The sequence below is a fragment of the Dermatophagoides farinae genome, chromosome 10 (genome assembly GCF_024713945.1).
Source record: "Dermatophagoides farinae isolate YC_2012a chromosome 10, ASM2471394v1, whole genome shotgun sequence".
NCBI lineage: Eukaryota > Metazoa > Arthropoda > Arachnida > Sarcoptiformes > Pyroglyphidae > Dermatophagoides > Dermatophagoides farinae.
In genome coordinates this window covers 1,471,858-1,485,531 of record NC_134686.1, presented here as the reverse complement: position 1 = coordinate 1,485,531, position 13,674 = coordinate 1,471,858, and the positions used below count along the sequence as shown (strand labels likewise).

At 30.1% G+C, this 13,674-nt stretch overlaps 1 protein-coding gene across 1 annotated transcript; it reads right to left on the bottom strand.

Moving 5' to 3' along the window:
* Positions 1-250: 250 nt before the first annotated feature.
* On the bottom strand, positions 251-13,332 carry Su(H) (recombining binding protein suppressor of hairless). The gene is given in 8 exon segments (XM_075734834.1): positions 251-1,239; positions 1,241-1,307; positions 1,372-1,772; positions 3,305-3,417; positions 3,485-3,622; positions 3,687-3,861; positions 3,924-4,579; positions 11,793-13,332. Coding segments are annotated over 8 exon segments (3,039 nt in total). The 5' UTR covers positions 13,111-13,332; the 3' UTR covers positions 251-1,068.
* Positions 13,333-13,674: the final 342 nt, after the last annotated feature.

The following is a 13,674-nucleotide window of genomic DNA, read 5'->3' as shown; positions in this document are numbered from 1 at the left end:
GTTGAGCATAAATTCACGTGATTATTTCATTTTCATCATTTGAATGAATATTAATGAATTAATACTAATGATCATCATTGTCATTTTTATTTGATTGTGCTTGTAATTGATTGATTGATTGATTGAGAGAGAGAGAGAAACAAAGAATAAGCTACAAATTGGATTTATAGTTGGATGGAAATGTTCACATTCATTTTCATGTGATTTAAAAGAATTAAAAACGAAAAAAAATTAAAAAACACAAACACTGTTTTTCTTTGCATTGAAAATGAGATAAATTTTTTTTTTACAAAATAATCAATCGAAATCAAAAATTAATAATTCATGAACAATAATTGTTGTGTAATTTAAGTAGTAGTAGTAAAATAAAATAAAATAAAAAATAAAAATAGATACATTTTTTCTTTGACCCCTAAAAAATAATATAAGAATCTGTCTGTCTGTCTGTGTGTGTGGTAAAATTCTATAGAAAATAAGAATCGTGCATGAAAATTGTATACAAATAATTATTCTGTGTTTATGATACATACACATAATGTATGTATGTATAATATAGATTGTTGGTGATGTAGTGTAATAATAACGTCATCATATAAATAGTGGTATTTTTTTTCTCTCTTTCTCTTATAAAAATTCTTTCATAATTCATAAGAAGAATATTAATTCATCATCAAGAATATGGTACAATAGAAGAAATGATTTGTGTGTATGTGTGCAGTCAATAGGAATCATATTTCTTTTTTTTTCTTGGAGATAAAGTCTGAGTTTGATTTTTCATCAATCAAATGAATCCATTTTCCATTGGTGAAAAAGTTTATAAATTATGTGTGTGTGCGTGTGTGTGTGTGGTTATGAAGTGTATTGTTTTTTGTTGTTGAAATAACGAAATATTGCAGCTTTTTTTTCAATCAGAATTTTTTTTACCCCATGAATGATGAATATATTAAATATGGCCAACTTGATTTTGTAGGTTTTTTTGTGTGTATGTGTGTGTGTGTGTGTGTTATGACAATTATCAAAGTTTTGAAAGCATTTGGACTTTTTTTTTATTAGGATAATTGTGTGTTTTCAAATGACTGGCCATTGTGGTGGTGGATGTGCATTTGGCCTTAAAATTCTATCAATAGCTGGATTATGAGGCCTTGGACCAGGTTCCGGTGTATATGTGAATGTTAATCCGGTTGCATAGATCACACCATCATCACGTACTAATGACACTTGTACCTGTGTTGGTTGTCGTAACATATTGCCATCCTTCACGAAATTGTGAAATATCTGGTACTACACAAAGCATACTTTCCGCACAACTAAAAAAAAATAAACCAAAAAGTAAAAAAAATTGAATTAAAAATCATCATTTATATCACTTACCGATACATGGTTTCAGCTTCAACATCACCGAACCAAACTTTCAATGATGGACTTAGATTTTCACCACTTAATTCAAGCATTGCTACATCACCACCACCATTTACATTGAGACTATGTACAATTGGTACAGGCGTAACTGTACGATGTATTGTACCCATTCCTTCATAGAATGTATATTCAGCTTTATCAGTCGATATGATTGTCCATGATGCACCATCATTGATCATTTCTTTATTCGAATCTTTTGGACATGGTGTTGCCTGAAATTGTATAATACGTTCCTGTGAAAGGCATAAATACATTCTTTCCGTATCTTTTAGATAAAATGCACATTTATGCAATTGTGATACTGGATCATCAGCATCTAACATTGCCGTTTGTTTATCCACTTTACGTATTATCTATAAACAACAACAACAACAACAACAAGAAAAAAAATCAAAGCAAAAAAAAAATTATAATCAGATCATCATCATAATCATAATCATCATCATCATCATGAATTGAAAATCTAGTTATTTCCAAACAAAAAAAGTGATTGTAAGTAGAAAACTAAAAAACAAAACAAAATGTTATTCAACAACATGTAATAACAATTATAACCGGCTATTATATTATCATCATCATCATCATGACAATAATAATCGCATGATGATGATGATGGTAACCTTTCGTGTTGATCTCCATGTTTTTTTTTTTGTTCTTTCATTGTTTCTAGTCATATACATAATAAATAATTCCGTTCATTGTATCATCATCATCATCAAACAACAACGAACAAAAAAAACAGGAGCCATTGGTCATATAACGTATTATTTTTCTTCTTCTTCTTCAACATGATTCAAAAAAAAGATACATGTGAAAAAAAATAAAAAATTTAAAATCGAATTGTTATAGTGTGTGAAAATGTCGCCAAAAATTCCCATATCATCATCATCATCAACTAGATGAATCTTGTAGAGCTAGTCTTTTTCTTTCTTTATCTATTTTAGTCAAGTTGAATAGATTGTCTTCAAAGCAAAACAAAAAAAAATTATTTGAATCATTTCATTTTGAAAAAAAATACGAAAGAATTGTATTCCATTCATTTCATTTCATTCAAAAAACCAATTTGGTTTGAATCTTTGCAATTTTAGGTATGGCCAAGACAACACACAAGCACTTTTTTCGGGGAGCCAATCTTTAATTTCATCCATAAACCGGGAGCGACCTTTATTCTCATTTTTTACTCTCTATCTAACTCACTTTTTTTTCACTATGATTATCATTATCATCGTCAAGCATTGCTAAGATTACACCCTGAAACCCTATATAAGTAGCAAAATAGAGAGAGAGAGAGAGAGAGAGAGAGAGAGAGAGAGAGAGAGAGAGAGAGAAAGAAAGAGATAAAGATCCACCATACATTTCATTGTTTCTTGTCACTTATAATGACGATCATCATCATCATCGTCATCATCGTCATCAACAACAACAACAGCACAATAATAATAATCTAACTATAATTATTGTGATGCTTCTGGAATTAATTTCATTCCTCATTTTTTCACTGTAAAGTTATTGCATAGACACTTGAAAAAAATTGCTCTCTTTTCATACGTCATCATCTGATGATTGACTACTTGAAAATTATCATCATCATCATCATTATCATTCGTATCATTTGTTATTATCACAACAACATTCAATATAGGGCTACTTTTAATTGGCCCAAATATCACATTTCAATTGTAAAATCAAAAAAAAAGAACAAAAAAAATTAAAACTTTAAACACACACACACTTGACTACTATCATCATCATCATCATCGTCATTGTGGATATTATAATGATAATCAAGTTGAATTTTTTTTTTTGATTTCATTCAAGAAAACAAAAATATAAAAGTAGGAGGAGTAAAGGAGTAAGTAAGAAACAAAAAAAAATATACACATACCAAACGAGGCAATGCCATTCCGGTTACTGAACATACTAATTTCACTGTAGCACCATAATGAATATAACCATCACGTACGGTAAATTCTTCTGATTCTTCTTCATTATCATCGACTAAATTTTTCAAGAATAATAAATTAATTTATTATCAATTGATAAACATATTGAAAAATGTCCTTACCAAGATGAATAGTAAAATAGCCCCATTGTGTTGAACTAGCATGAAAATGGCCATTTTCTACATGTAAATATCTTGTACTGACCGTTTGTGATCGTAAACGATTGAATAATGCTACTTTTGTTCCGCTAGCGATACAGACTAGAATAAGAATAAGAAAAAAAAATCAATGAAATTTTTACATCAATGATGATAAAACACATACGATCGGAATTTTTCAATGACTGTTTCTTTTTCGATGGTTTCGAGATCACTTTAATACGACGTGAATGAAACAATCCAATATCTTCACCATTTCCATAGAACATTTTCACTGATAACATAAAATGTTTACGTTTATCCGAATCCGAAATGTATAATGTTTTTGCCGCACAAAAGCTCTGTATGGACATGATTAGTTTAACAAAAAAATAAATTCAACATAAAAACAAAATCCAAATACCTTTCCATTGAAATCTAATGGTTGCATATCTTGATCAGAATTTCCAATACCAATATAAGCACAAAGACTGGCTTCTTGTTCAGTACGACCTTCACGTATCATCTGTTCTTGACGTTTACGCCAACCATCACCTTCCAGATAGATACAAGGCGGTGGACAAAAGAATCGTTTCTCATTACCATAAGATTTTTGTGCAACTTTTGCATGTAAAATGATAATTTTCAGATCATTTTTTTCACGAATATAACGACGCATTGCTTCACGTGTTAAGGAATGATTACCAGTAACGGCCATCAAAGTTCCAGATGAATTAAGGTCCGATGCATTCGAAGAACATGTTGATGAACCACCAGCGGACCGTGGATTTATCAATGAAGTACGTGGATGATGTGGTGATGATGTTTGATGGGGATGACCACCACCACCACCACCACTACTACTACCACCAAGATGATTAGAACGTCCCAAATAATCCAGGGAAGAAATATTTCCATCATTTGGTGGTGAAGGTGTAGGTATCGGTGACATCATATTATTACTTGATGTTTGTTGTTGTTGATGATACGATGAATTCAATGAATTCTGATTATTATTATTATTATTATTTGCACCAATCTGAGAATAATAACTATGAGGCGAATCACGTGATTTAGAATCTGTGGATTGAAAACAAAAAAAGAAAAATTGTTAGTGAATTTGAAAATGAATGAATAGAAATAGAAAAAAACACAAATTTAATAGAAAAAAAATTGCTAACAAAATGAGAATGAATCTAAACCATAATAGTAGGAAGATCGCGCAGCAGATGAAGCAAAACAATTAAAATAATGTCGAAGTAATTGCTGTTTATTAGGCGGTAAATGACGACATTCAGTCGATTGAAATAGATAATCGAAAAAAATCGATGATGTATTCGATAAACAACGATGATGATGATGATGATAATGATGGTGGTGGTGGTGTTGTTGTTGTTGTTGTTGATGATTCAATGACATTGGTGAACCAATAGTCGATAGAAATGAATTGGAACAATCATCATCATCATCATCAACAGCATCAGCATCAATAATGTCCATCGAATTTGATTGTTGTTCAATAGATGTATCCATCGTTTTTTTTCTTAGTTGATTTTATCAAAAAAAATATTCGTTCCAAAATAATCCAAAATAAAAGAATCCTTCAACGTACAACAACGAAATGGACAAATTTTCAACCAATTAAACAATCATCAATGAATGTTGGTTGAATCTGATGAATCAAGAGGGAAAAAAACGAACGAACAAACACATTCGGTAGCCTTATTGGCTATGAGAATTTTTCTCACGTAACATTTGTGTGTGTGTATGTGATCGGCGGATGACCGATCAGAGAATCCCAGTATATTATATATATAGAAATAAAAGCAATAATCGATATATGGATGATGATAGAAGAAAACAATAAAGATACCTCTCTCTTTCTCTCTCTCTCTCTCTCTCTCTCTCTCTCTCTCTCTCTCTCTCTCTCTCTCTCTCTCTCTCTCTCTCTCTCTCTCTCTCTCTCTCTCTCAGAAAAGATTCGACGCAGCAAACGGAAAACAAAGTTCTACTGTAAAGCTGTACGTGTGTGTGTGTGTAAAAAGGCGATTGATTGGTAATGAAGGGGGGAGAGGAAAAAAAGAAAAATTCATAAAATATCGAACATAAGAAACATTTTTCATAAAGAAATTCTCATCATCATCATTTCGAAACATCGATCAGAATAAGAATAAAAAAAATGAATTTCATAATATTCATATTAATAATTGTACACACACTGGTTGGAAACAAAACAATTTTTTGGTAATTATGAAATTCAAAATGGATCGAACCTTTGAGGGAATCCTGAATATTCTTTATTCACACAGTTAGTCAGTCAATATACATTAACAATATACAAACTGACTGTTGTCGTTGTTATTGTTGTTACATTGTCATGGAATGGATTGCCATTAATACCACCACCACCACCACCACCACCAGTACCACCATTTTTTTTTGAACCAAAAAAAAACAGACAAGATAATCTTTAGCCCCCCATCACACAACCACCAAATATATGAATAAATATTCGAGAACGATGAATACTTGAACATAAACTAATTCATACAAAACAGGTGTCAAAAATCTCACGCCTGGCCCACCAAATATATATAAAAAAAAAAACAACTGAACCCTCATCATCATCATCAACATCATCACTTATTTAGTCAAAACAAAATGAACCCATCCTCATCATCTATTCTTTTCTATTCACATAGTCCAGAATTCAATATATCTCTATATAGAATGCACGCCTACTTTATAATAATAAACATCCAACACATATACAATTACATTCTGTTCCATTATTTTCAATTCAACTATAATATTTGGATCATACTCAAAGCAAAAAAAAAATCGAAGCTATATATTTAATATACATGCAATTCTCAATCGATCACAATGGTGTTGTGTGTGTATGGAGAATATACAAATTCACTCACGCATAGATTGAGAAAAAAAAATATTTTGAAATGGGTGAAATATTCAATTTCGAAAGCAAATCTCATTCCAAATGATGATGATGATGATGATGATAATTCGACCAACAATTGAATTTTCAAATCAAAAAAAAAAAAAAAAAAAACAAATAGACAGAGTAAAAATGATGAAAATGAAAAAAAAACTGACAAAAACACCTGAATGCACACACACACACACACACACACATATTCCTGAAAATCGCATATCAATGTCATTAGAATGAAATTTTAAAGAATTTCTTTTTTTTTGTTTGACATATTCTGATTGAATTTAAAATTTTTCTTCTTTGGAAATATTCGAGACAATCGTATTATTATGGTTTGTCATCAAATCATCATCATCATCATTGTCAATGGATATAAACAATTATAAGATTCTGGACAAAACCAAAAACATATGGTTATTTTTTTATTTGGTTTGGTTTGAAAACACACACACACACACACGCCCACCACCACTGTACCTCAAACACTTGAATTATGATGGTCATCACTAATGGACATCACATATGCATGCATGTGTGTGTGTGTGTGTGACAGTCACGATTTTGATTTTTTTTCCTATTCTAAATTAATGGTGGACAAACACACAAAAAAAAACATGTGTGGAATGTCCATTTTTGTATGTCATCATCATCATGTAAGACAGAAAAAAAACTATCCAAAATCATAAAAAAATTGGAACAAATAAAATACACTTGAAAATATAATCAATCGATGTTTTTTTTTCTTTTTTTTTTTGTTATCAATGTTTTTCTTTTCATTGTTTCATATATTGTGAATTATACATCCATTATAATACAATTTCAATATCAACAAAACAATTTAAATCAATCTTTGACTCTCTCTATCTACACACACACACACACACATATTGATAATATTGACGGTTAGTTTTATCATCAATTTGTCAATATGTCAATATCGATCAAAATCAATTTTATATCTTCAATAAGTAATTATGATTTTTCTTTTTTTTTCCTTTTAAATTTACAATGATAACATAAAAAACAAGGTTGTTGTTGTTGTTGTTGTTGTTGTCGACAAATTTGAAGAAAAATCAATCAAATCGATAATTTACGCTTTAGATCAAAAGATATGATGATGACGATGATCAATCTTATTATACTACCACCATCACCATCATCACCACCAATAACTACAAATCGATGATGATCTAATCAAGAACTATTAATTGATATTGTCATCGTCATAATCATTTGATGTTAATTTTGTTGTTATCGGGTACAAATTGATTGATTGAGATTTCTTTTTTTTTCATTATTATTAATTATCGATCAATTAGAAAAAAAATATGTTTCAAAATTTTTTTTCGTTCATACACCAATGTTTTTTGTTACATTGATTACAAAATGATGATCACATGCAAATGTAAAGGACATCATCAGTAGAAAAATTTAAGGAATGTCAATCATCAGTAAATTGTCAAGAACCACCAACCACCACCACCAATGGGGTAATATTATTATCGATCAATCATAAAAAAATCAATCAAAGATCGATTCAGAATTGAATTTCAATAATGGTGAGGTATAAAAAAGGTCAAAAAAAAAAGAAAAAAAAATTTTTTATTAATAACCATGGTGATTTCTTTTTCCTTTCTCTCTCCCCTTCTCTCGCTCATAGACAAATATAACATGAATTAATTTTTTTTATACAATCAATCAGTACACCACACAAATATGACGAACAACATTTGAATGGTGGTGATTAGTAGTGAAACGAATCGACAATATATTTCCACCATTGGTGGTTGATTATGACTATGACGGTGATGATGATGAGGATGATGATGATGTTGTTGTTGTTGGTCAATGAAAATGTCATTAAACATCGATATTCTCATTATTATTATATCAAACACTTGCCAATTGTAATTGTAATGTAATTAGATTCAGTTTTCGTTTTTTTTCTGGATTTTTGTTCTTTTGAACAAAAAAAAAAAAATTCAACCATTGTTGTATGATTAGACAATTCGTATTGATGATAATGATGGTGGTGGTGGTGGTGGTGTTTGGTGAACAGATGCAGATTTCTCGTTATAATAACAATTTTCCAACCATACACACACACACACATACAGTCAGTCAGACAATCAAACCAACAAAAGAGAATGGCGAATAAAAAAAACGGTGATTGATTCAACAAAAAAAAACAAGCATACGGTTATAGTGGACCAAACAGAAAACAATAACAACAACGACAACAACAACAACAACAACAACAAACAGTGGGTTATTTTGAAAGTTTTTTTTTCTTTTCTTTTGGACCATTGTTTGTTACAGCCTACAGGCTAATGTATATAATTGAGTTCAAGTCTATTTGATTTTAATAATAAAAGGCTAGAATGGTTGAAATGAAAACATATATGTACTATAGTAACGCGTGTGTGTATGATTAGATTCGTTAAAACAACAACAACATCATCAACAACAACAACAACAACAAACAATTGACAATAGGTCACCACACACACACACACACACATCTGACACGTGCACGACACGATCGATATAACCAAAAGCCGTCAATTACAAATCTATTATGGTTTCAACACCATTCTATCATTGAATGAATGAATCAATGAATCAATGTTGTTCATATGTTGGCCACTCGAAACGGAAATGGCTAATTACTAATGATGATAATAATAAAATTCATAAGGTAAACCAAATGAAAAACAACCAAAAAAAAGGATTCAAATTTCCGGCTATCAAAATAAAATTGACAGGTTCTAAATTTTTTTGTCTTTTTCTGTCAATACTAAAAAAATTTTCAATAAAGTCGATCCAAAACAAATCATTTTTCATCGCACACTTGAATGAACATTTCAATCAAGCTCGTCAGGTGCAATACACACACACACACACATTTTATTCATCCATCAAGAGGCCATATCATCATCATCATCATCATCATCATCGTCAATCCAGATTTATAAAGGCTGAAATTAAACAAAAAAAAAATTTTCAATAACAACAAAAGCGACAAAAAAAAACATCATCCTCATCTGTACACTTGAAAATCCACGGAACCTAATCCATATGCAAACACTACACACACACACAAGAAAAATGTTGATGTTGTTGTTGTTGTTCATTCATTCAGACCAAATGTTCAGAATTTATATATATTTCAATTAAAAATAAAAATAAAAAAATCTCTCATTTTTTTTCCATTGTAAAATTCAATGTGAGATTTAATTTCATCTGGCTCTGGAAACCATTTGAAATTCAATTCAATTCAATTCAATAAAGGTTGTACTGTTGTTGGCAATGTTTATATTTGACTTTAACTTTGGATAGAATATATATATCTATACATCATTCATGATGACGATGATGATAATCCTATGGAAGCTGAGGATGATTTCATTTTTTGAATCAAATATAAATAAATAAATACTTTCTGTTTTCTTTTTTTCTCTGCTCCAATTTTCATATTAAATTCGACAAAATGAATGTCATCAATCTTTCTTAATTTTTTTTTTGTTCATTTCATTTAAATTAAATAAAATCATGTTTTGTGTGTGTGTGTGATCAAATTAGTTGTGATTTCATCATCATCATCAAACATTCACATGGAAAAAAAGTCATCAAATGAACATATCATGCTTCCAGGTTGTCATAGACGACATGTTTTTCGTTTGCTGTTGAACATAAAGATATTATCATTATCTTATAAATCATAATGGTAGATAAACAAACGATAAATTGATCGATTCATCATGTTCAACTACTAACTACTAAACTATATCTTGTAATGATTCATTCGTTTGGGAAAACAAAATAAAAAAACAAAAAAAACCAAAAACAAGATTTCAAAATTGTAAATTGAAATAAAAAAAAAAAAGACAAGACAAGAGAAATATGATTTCACATACATACATTTTTTTTGGATCGATACAATCGATTCTCATTCACCAATAATAACCATTTGTGATATGAAGAAGGAAAAAAAAATTTCCTTTCAAAGTTTTAGAAGACACAAAATGTCAAATTTATTTGTAACCATCGTAAAATGTGCAAAAAAAAACGACAAAAAAAATTTATTTGTAACCATCGTAAAATGTGCAAAAAAAAACGACAAAAAAAATAAGAGGAAAAAAACCAGCTACCACAGACACAAGGTATCTCCATATCCTATCCTATCCATTCATTCATTCATTCATTCATCTTATCTGTCTATAATAAATCTTTTCATCATCTTTCACATACTTTGTGATTATCTAGTCATTTTTTTTCATCGTGGACATTAAACACGATGGTCAAAAGATCATCGAAAAAATGATGTGTGTGTGATTATAGCTTGTTGACAAACGTAATAAATATGTTATTATTATTAAGAAGAGGAAAAAAAATATTGATTATTAATTAGGTCAAGACTGTGTGTGTGTGTGCATGGTGATTATTTATTAATTTCAAAATCAAATTGTCATCATCATCATCAATGATCGATTATGTTTTCTTTTTTCGTCATCAATAAATTTGCCAATTTTCTTTCAAAAAAAAACTTCAATTCTTAATCAAAAAAAAAAAAAAAAACAAAAGTCGGCTTGATGACAATGATCATCATGATGATCACACCAATGTTGACACATTGTATCATCAACACACACATAAATATATATAAATCACACACACACACACACACACACACAACACATCAAGTATTTCTATATATTCAAAATGGCAATGAAAATTGAAATTAATGTGAACAAATCTTTTTTCTATGCGGAACACACACACACACACACAAGATTGTCAACAACAACAACAACAACAAATTGAATAAATGACCCCAGTTGTTGAAAAAATGGACAGCGAATGTGATGCGGAGAAAAAAAAACCCTTCAAAAAGATTTATATTTCTGTTTATAAATATACTGGATGTTTGGATTTTTTTTTTTACTTTTAAAAAAACCGTAAAAAAAACAAAACGAATGATGGATGGTGAATATAAAACATACACACACACACACACATGCACACACAAAACAAGATTAAAAACCAAAGATTAACAAAAAAAAAATATGTGGCAAAATGTCCAATTTGTATGCATGTATGTATGTGATAAACGAAAAGAAAAACGACCAAGATAAAAAAAAATCAACAAATGAAATGAAATGATTTTCCTATCAAAAAAAAAATCAAATCAAAATCAATCAATAAACAACAAAGATCAACCAGATTGATTTAGCATCATCATCATCATCATCATCAAATTTCAAGGGTGTGTTTATTATTATCAAATATGGTAAACCCAATTTTTTTTTTGGTACTTCATTTCAATTGTGTTTTGCCTACCATAATCATTTGTTGTTGTTGTTGTTTGACTACCAGGTGAATTAAGTGAAGAATTCTGTTGATGTTGTTGTTGAATATGTGTATGATGATTTAAATTTAAATATTGTTGATGATGTGATGATCCATACATAGAATGATGATTATTATTATTAGTATGTTGTTGTTGATGTTGATGATATATTGTAGGTGTGGTTGTTGTTGATAATGATGACGGTGGTGTATGTCGATGATATGGATGAACCATGTGATGATTATGATGATTATTATGGTGTTGTTGATGATGATGATGATGATGATGATATTGTGTATGATATGATGATGTTTGTGTATGATCAATCGTACCATTAGTTGAACCGGCTGTTGAAATGCTTGTTACACTTGCAAATTGATCCATTATATTATGGTGATGATGATTATTAGTATTATTATGAAGTGATGATGATTGATTATTAATTGAATGTGGTGTTGTTGGTGAATGTTGATTAGGCGTTGTTGGACATGAATAATAATTTGCACCAGCAGCAGCTGCAACTGCTACAGCAGCATTTGTTGGATAAAATGCTCTATGTAAATGATGGCTTTGTGGTTGTGATGAATGATAATGTGCCGGTATTGGTGATGGAACATTTCCGGGCATCGGTGTACCGCCAAAAGATGGCGCATATGGCGAACCGGTAAATGAAAATGATTGAGTTGTTGTTGGTAAATTTTGATTTTGTTCACTACCATCAACACTACCGATTATTAATGATGATGAATCTTGATCTGTTGATAATCTTGTTATCGATGATGATAATGATGATGATGGTGGTGTTGATGAATATGAATGATTAGTATATGTTGATTGAACTAATGATGATGATGAAGATGATGATGTATTATGTTGTGGTGATGGATCAGCCGAATGGCCACTATTTGTTGTATTTGTAGGCGAAGGTGGCGTCATCTCTAACAATGCATTCACACCAGTTGCAATTAATGAACCAGTGGAACCAGGTGTAGTTGGTAATGTATGATTGGAATTATTATTATTATTATTAGGTGTTACTACTATATTTCCGGTGGAACTAGCCGATGATGGTGGTGAATGTGATGATGTTGATAATGGTGGTGTTTGTGGTGTTTGATGATTATGATGATGAGATTGTTGTTGCTGTTGTTGTTGTTGTTGTGAATCAATAGAATCAGTTGATGTTGTTAATTGTAATGGATGTAAATGATGATGAGGATGTGGATGATGTGAATGATATAATGGAAATGTACCACCATGATGGTGATATGGTGGCGTTGCCGATTCATACATACTGTGTTGTGGCATTTGATTTAAATTATGATGATAAATAAATAAATAAATAAACTCTAATACAATAAAATAACTACAGAATCTAATCAATCAATAAATTCTGTGTGTTTTTTTTTTGTTGTTGTTGTTGTTGTTGCAAATTCAATAACAATAATCGAATTCATCGAATTGAAAAAAAAGAGGAAAAACAAAGAGAAAAAAAAATATTTCTCATATGAAAAACGATTCACCACCATAAAAAAAATGATGATGAATAAAAGAAAATTTTTGGAGAAAAAAAAAATACACCAACAGTGTATATATGAGGTGATATCATCAACGATGACGATTGATGATGTTCGGGACTATTTGTCTATGTGTGTCTGTGTTTGTGTGTGTATGACCGTCAAGCATCATCACACGATATGGACTGAATGGTATAAAATGTGTGTGTGTGTATTTGAGATACAGAAATAGAGAGAAAATGGCTGCTGTTTTTTTTCTCACTTTTTTCTCATAGCATCTAAGTATACAGCGAATTTTAGATTTTTTTTTTTTAACAGGAAAAACACAGTAAAGAGAGAGAGATACAAAGAGAGA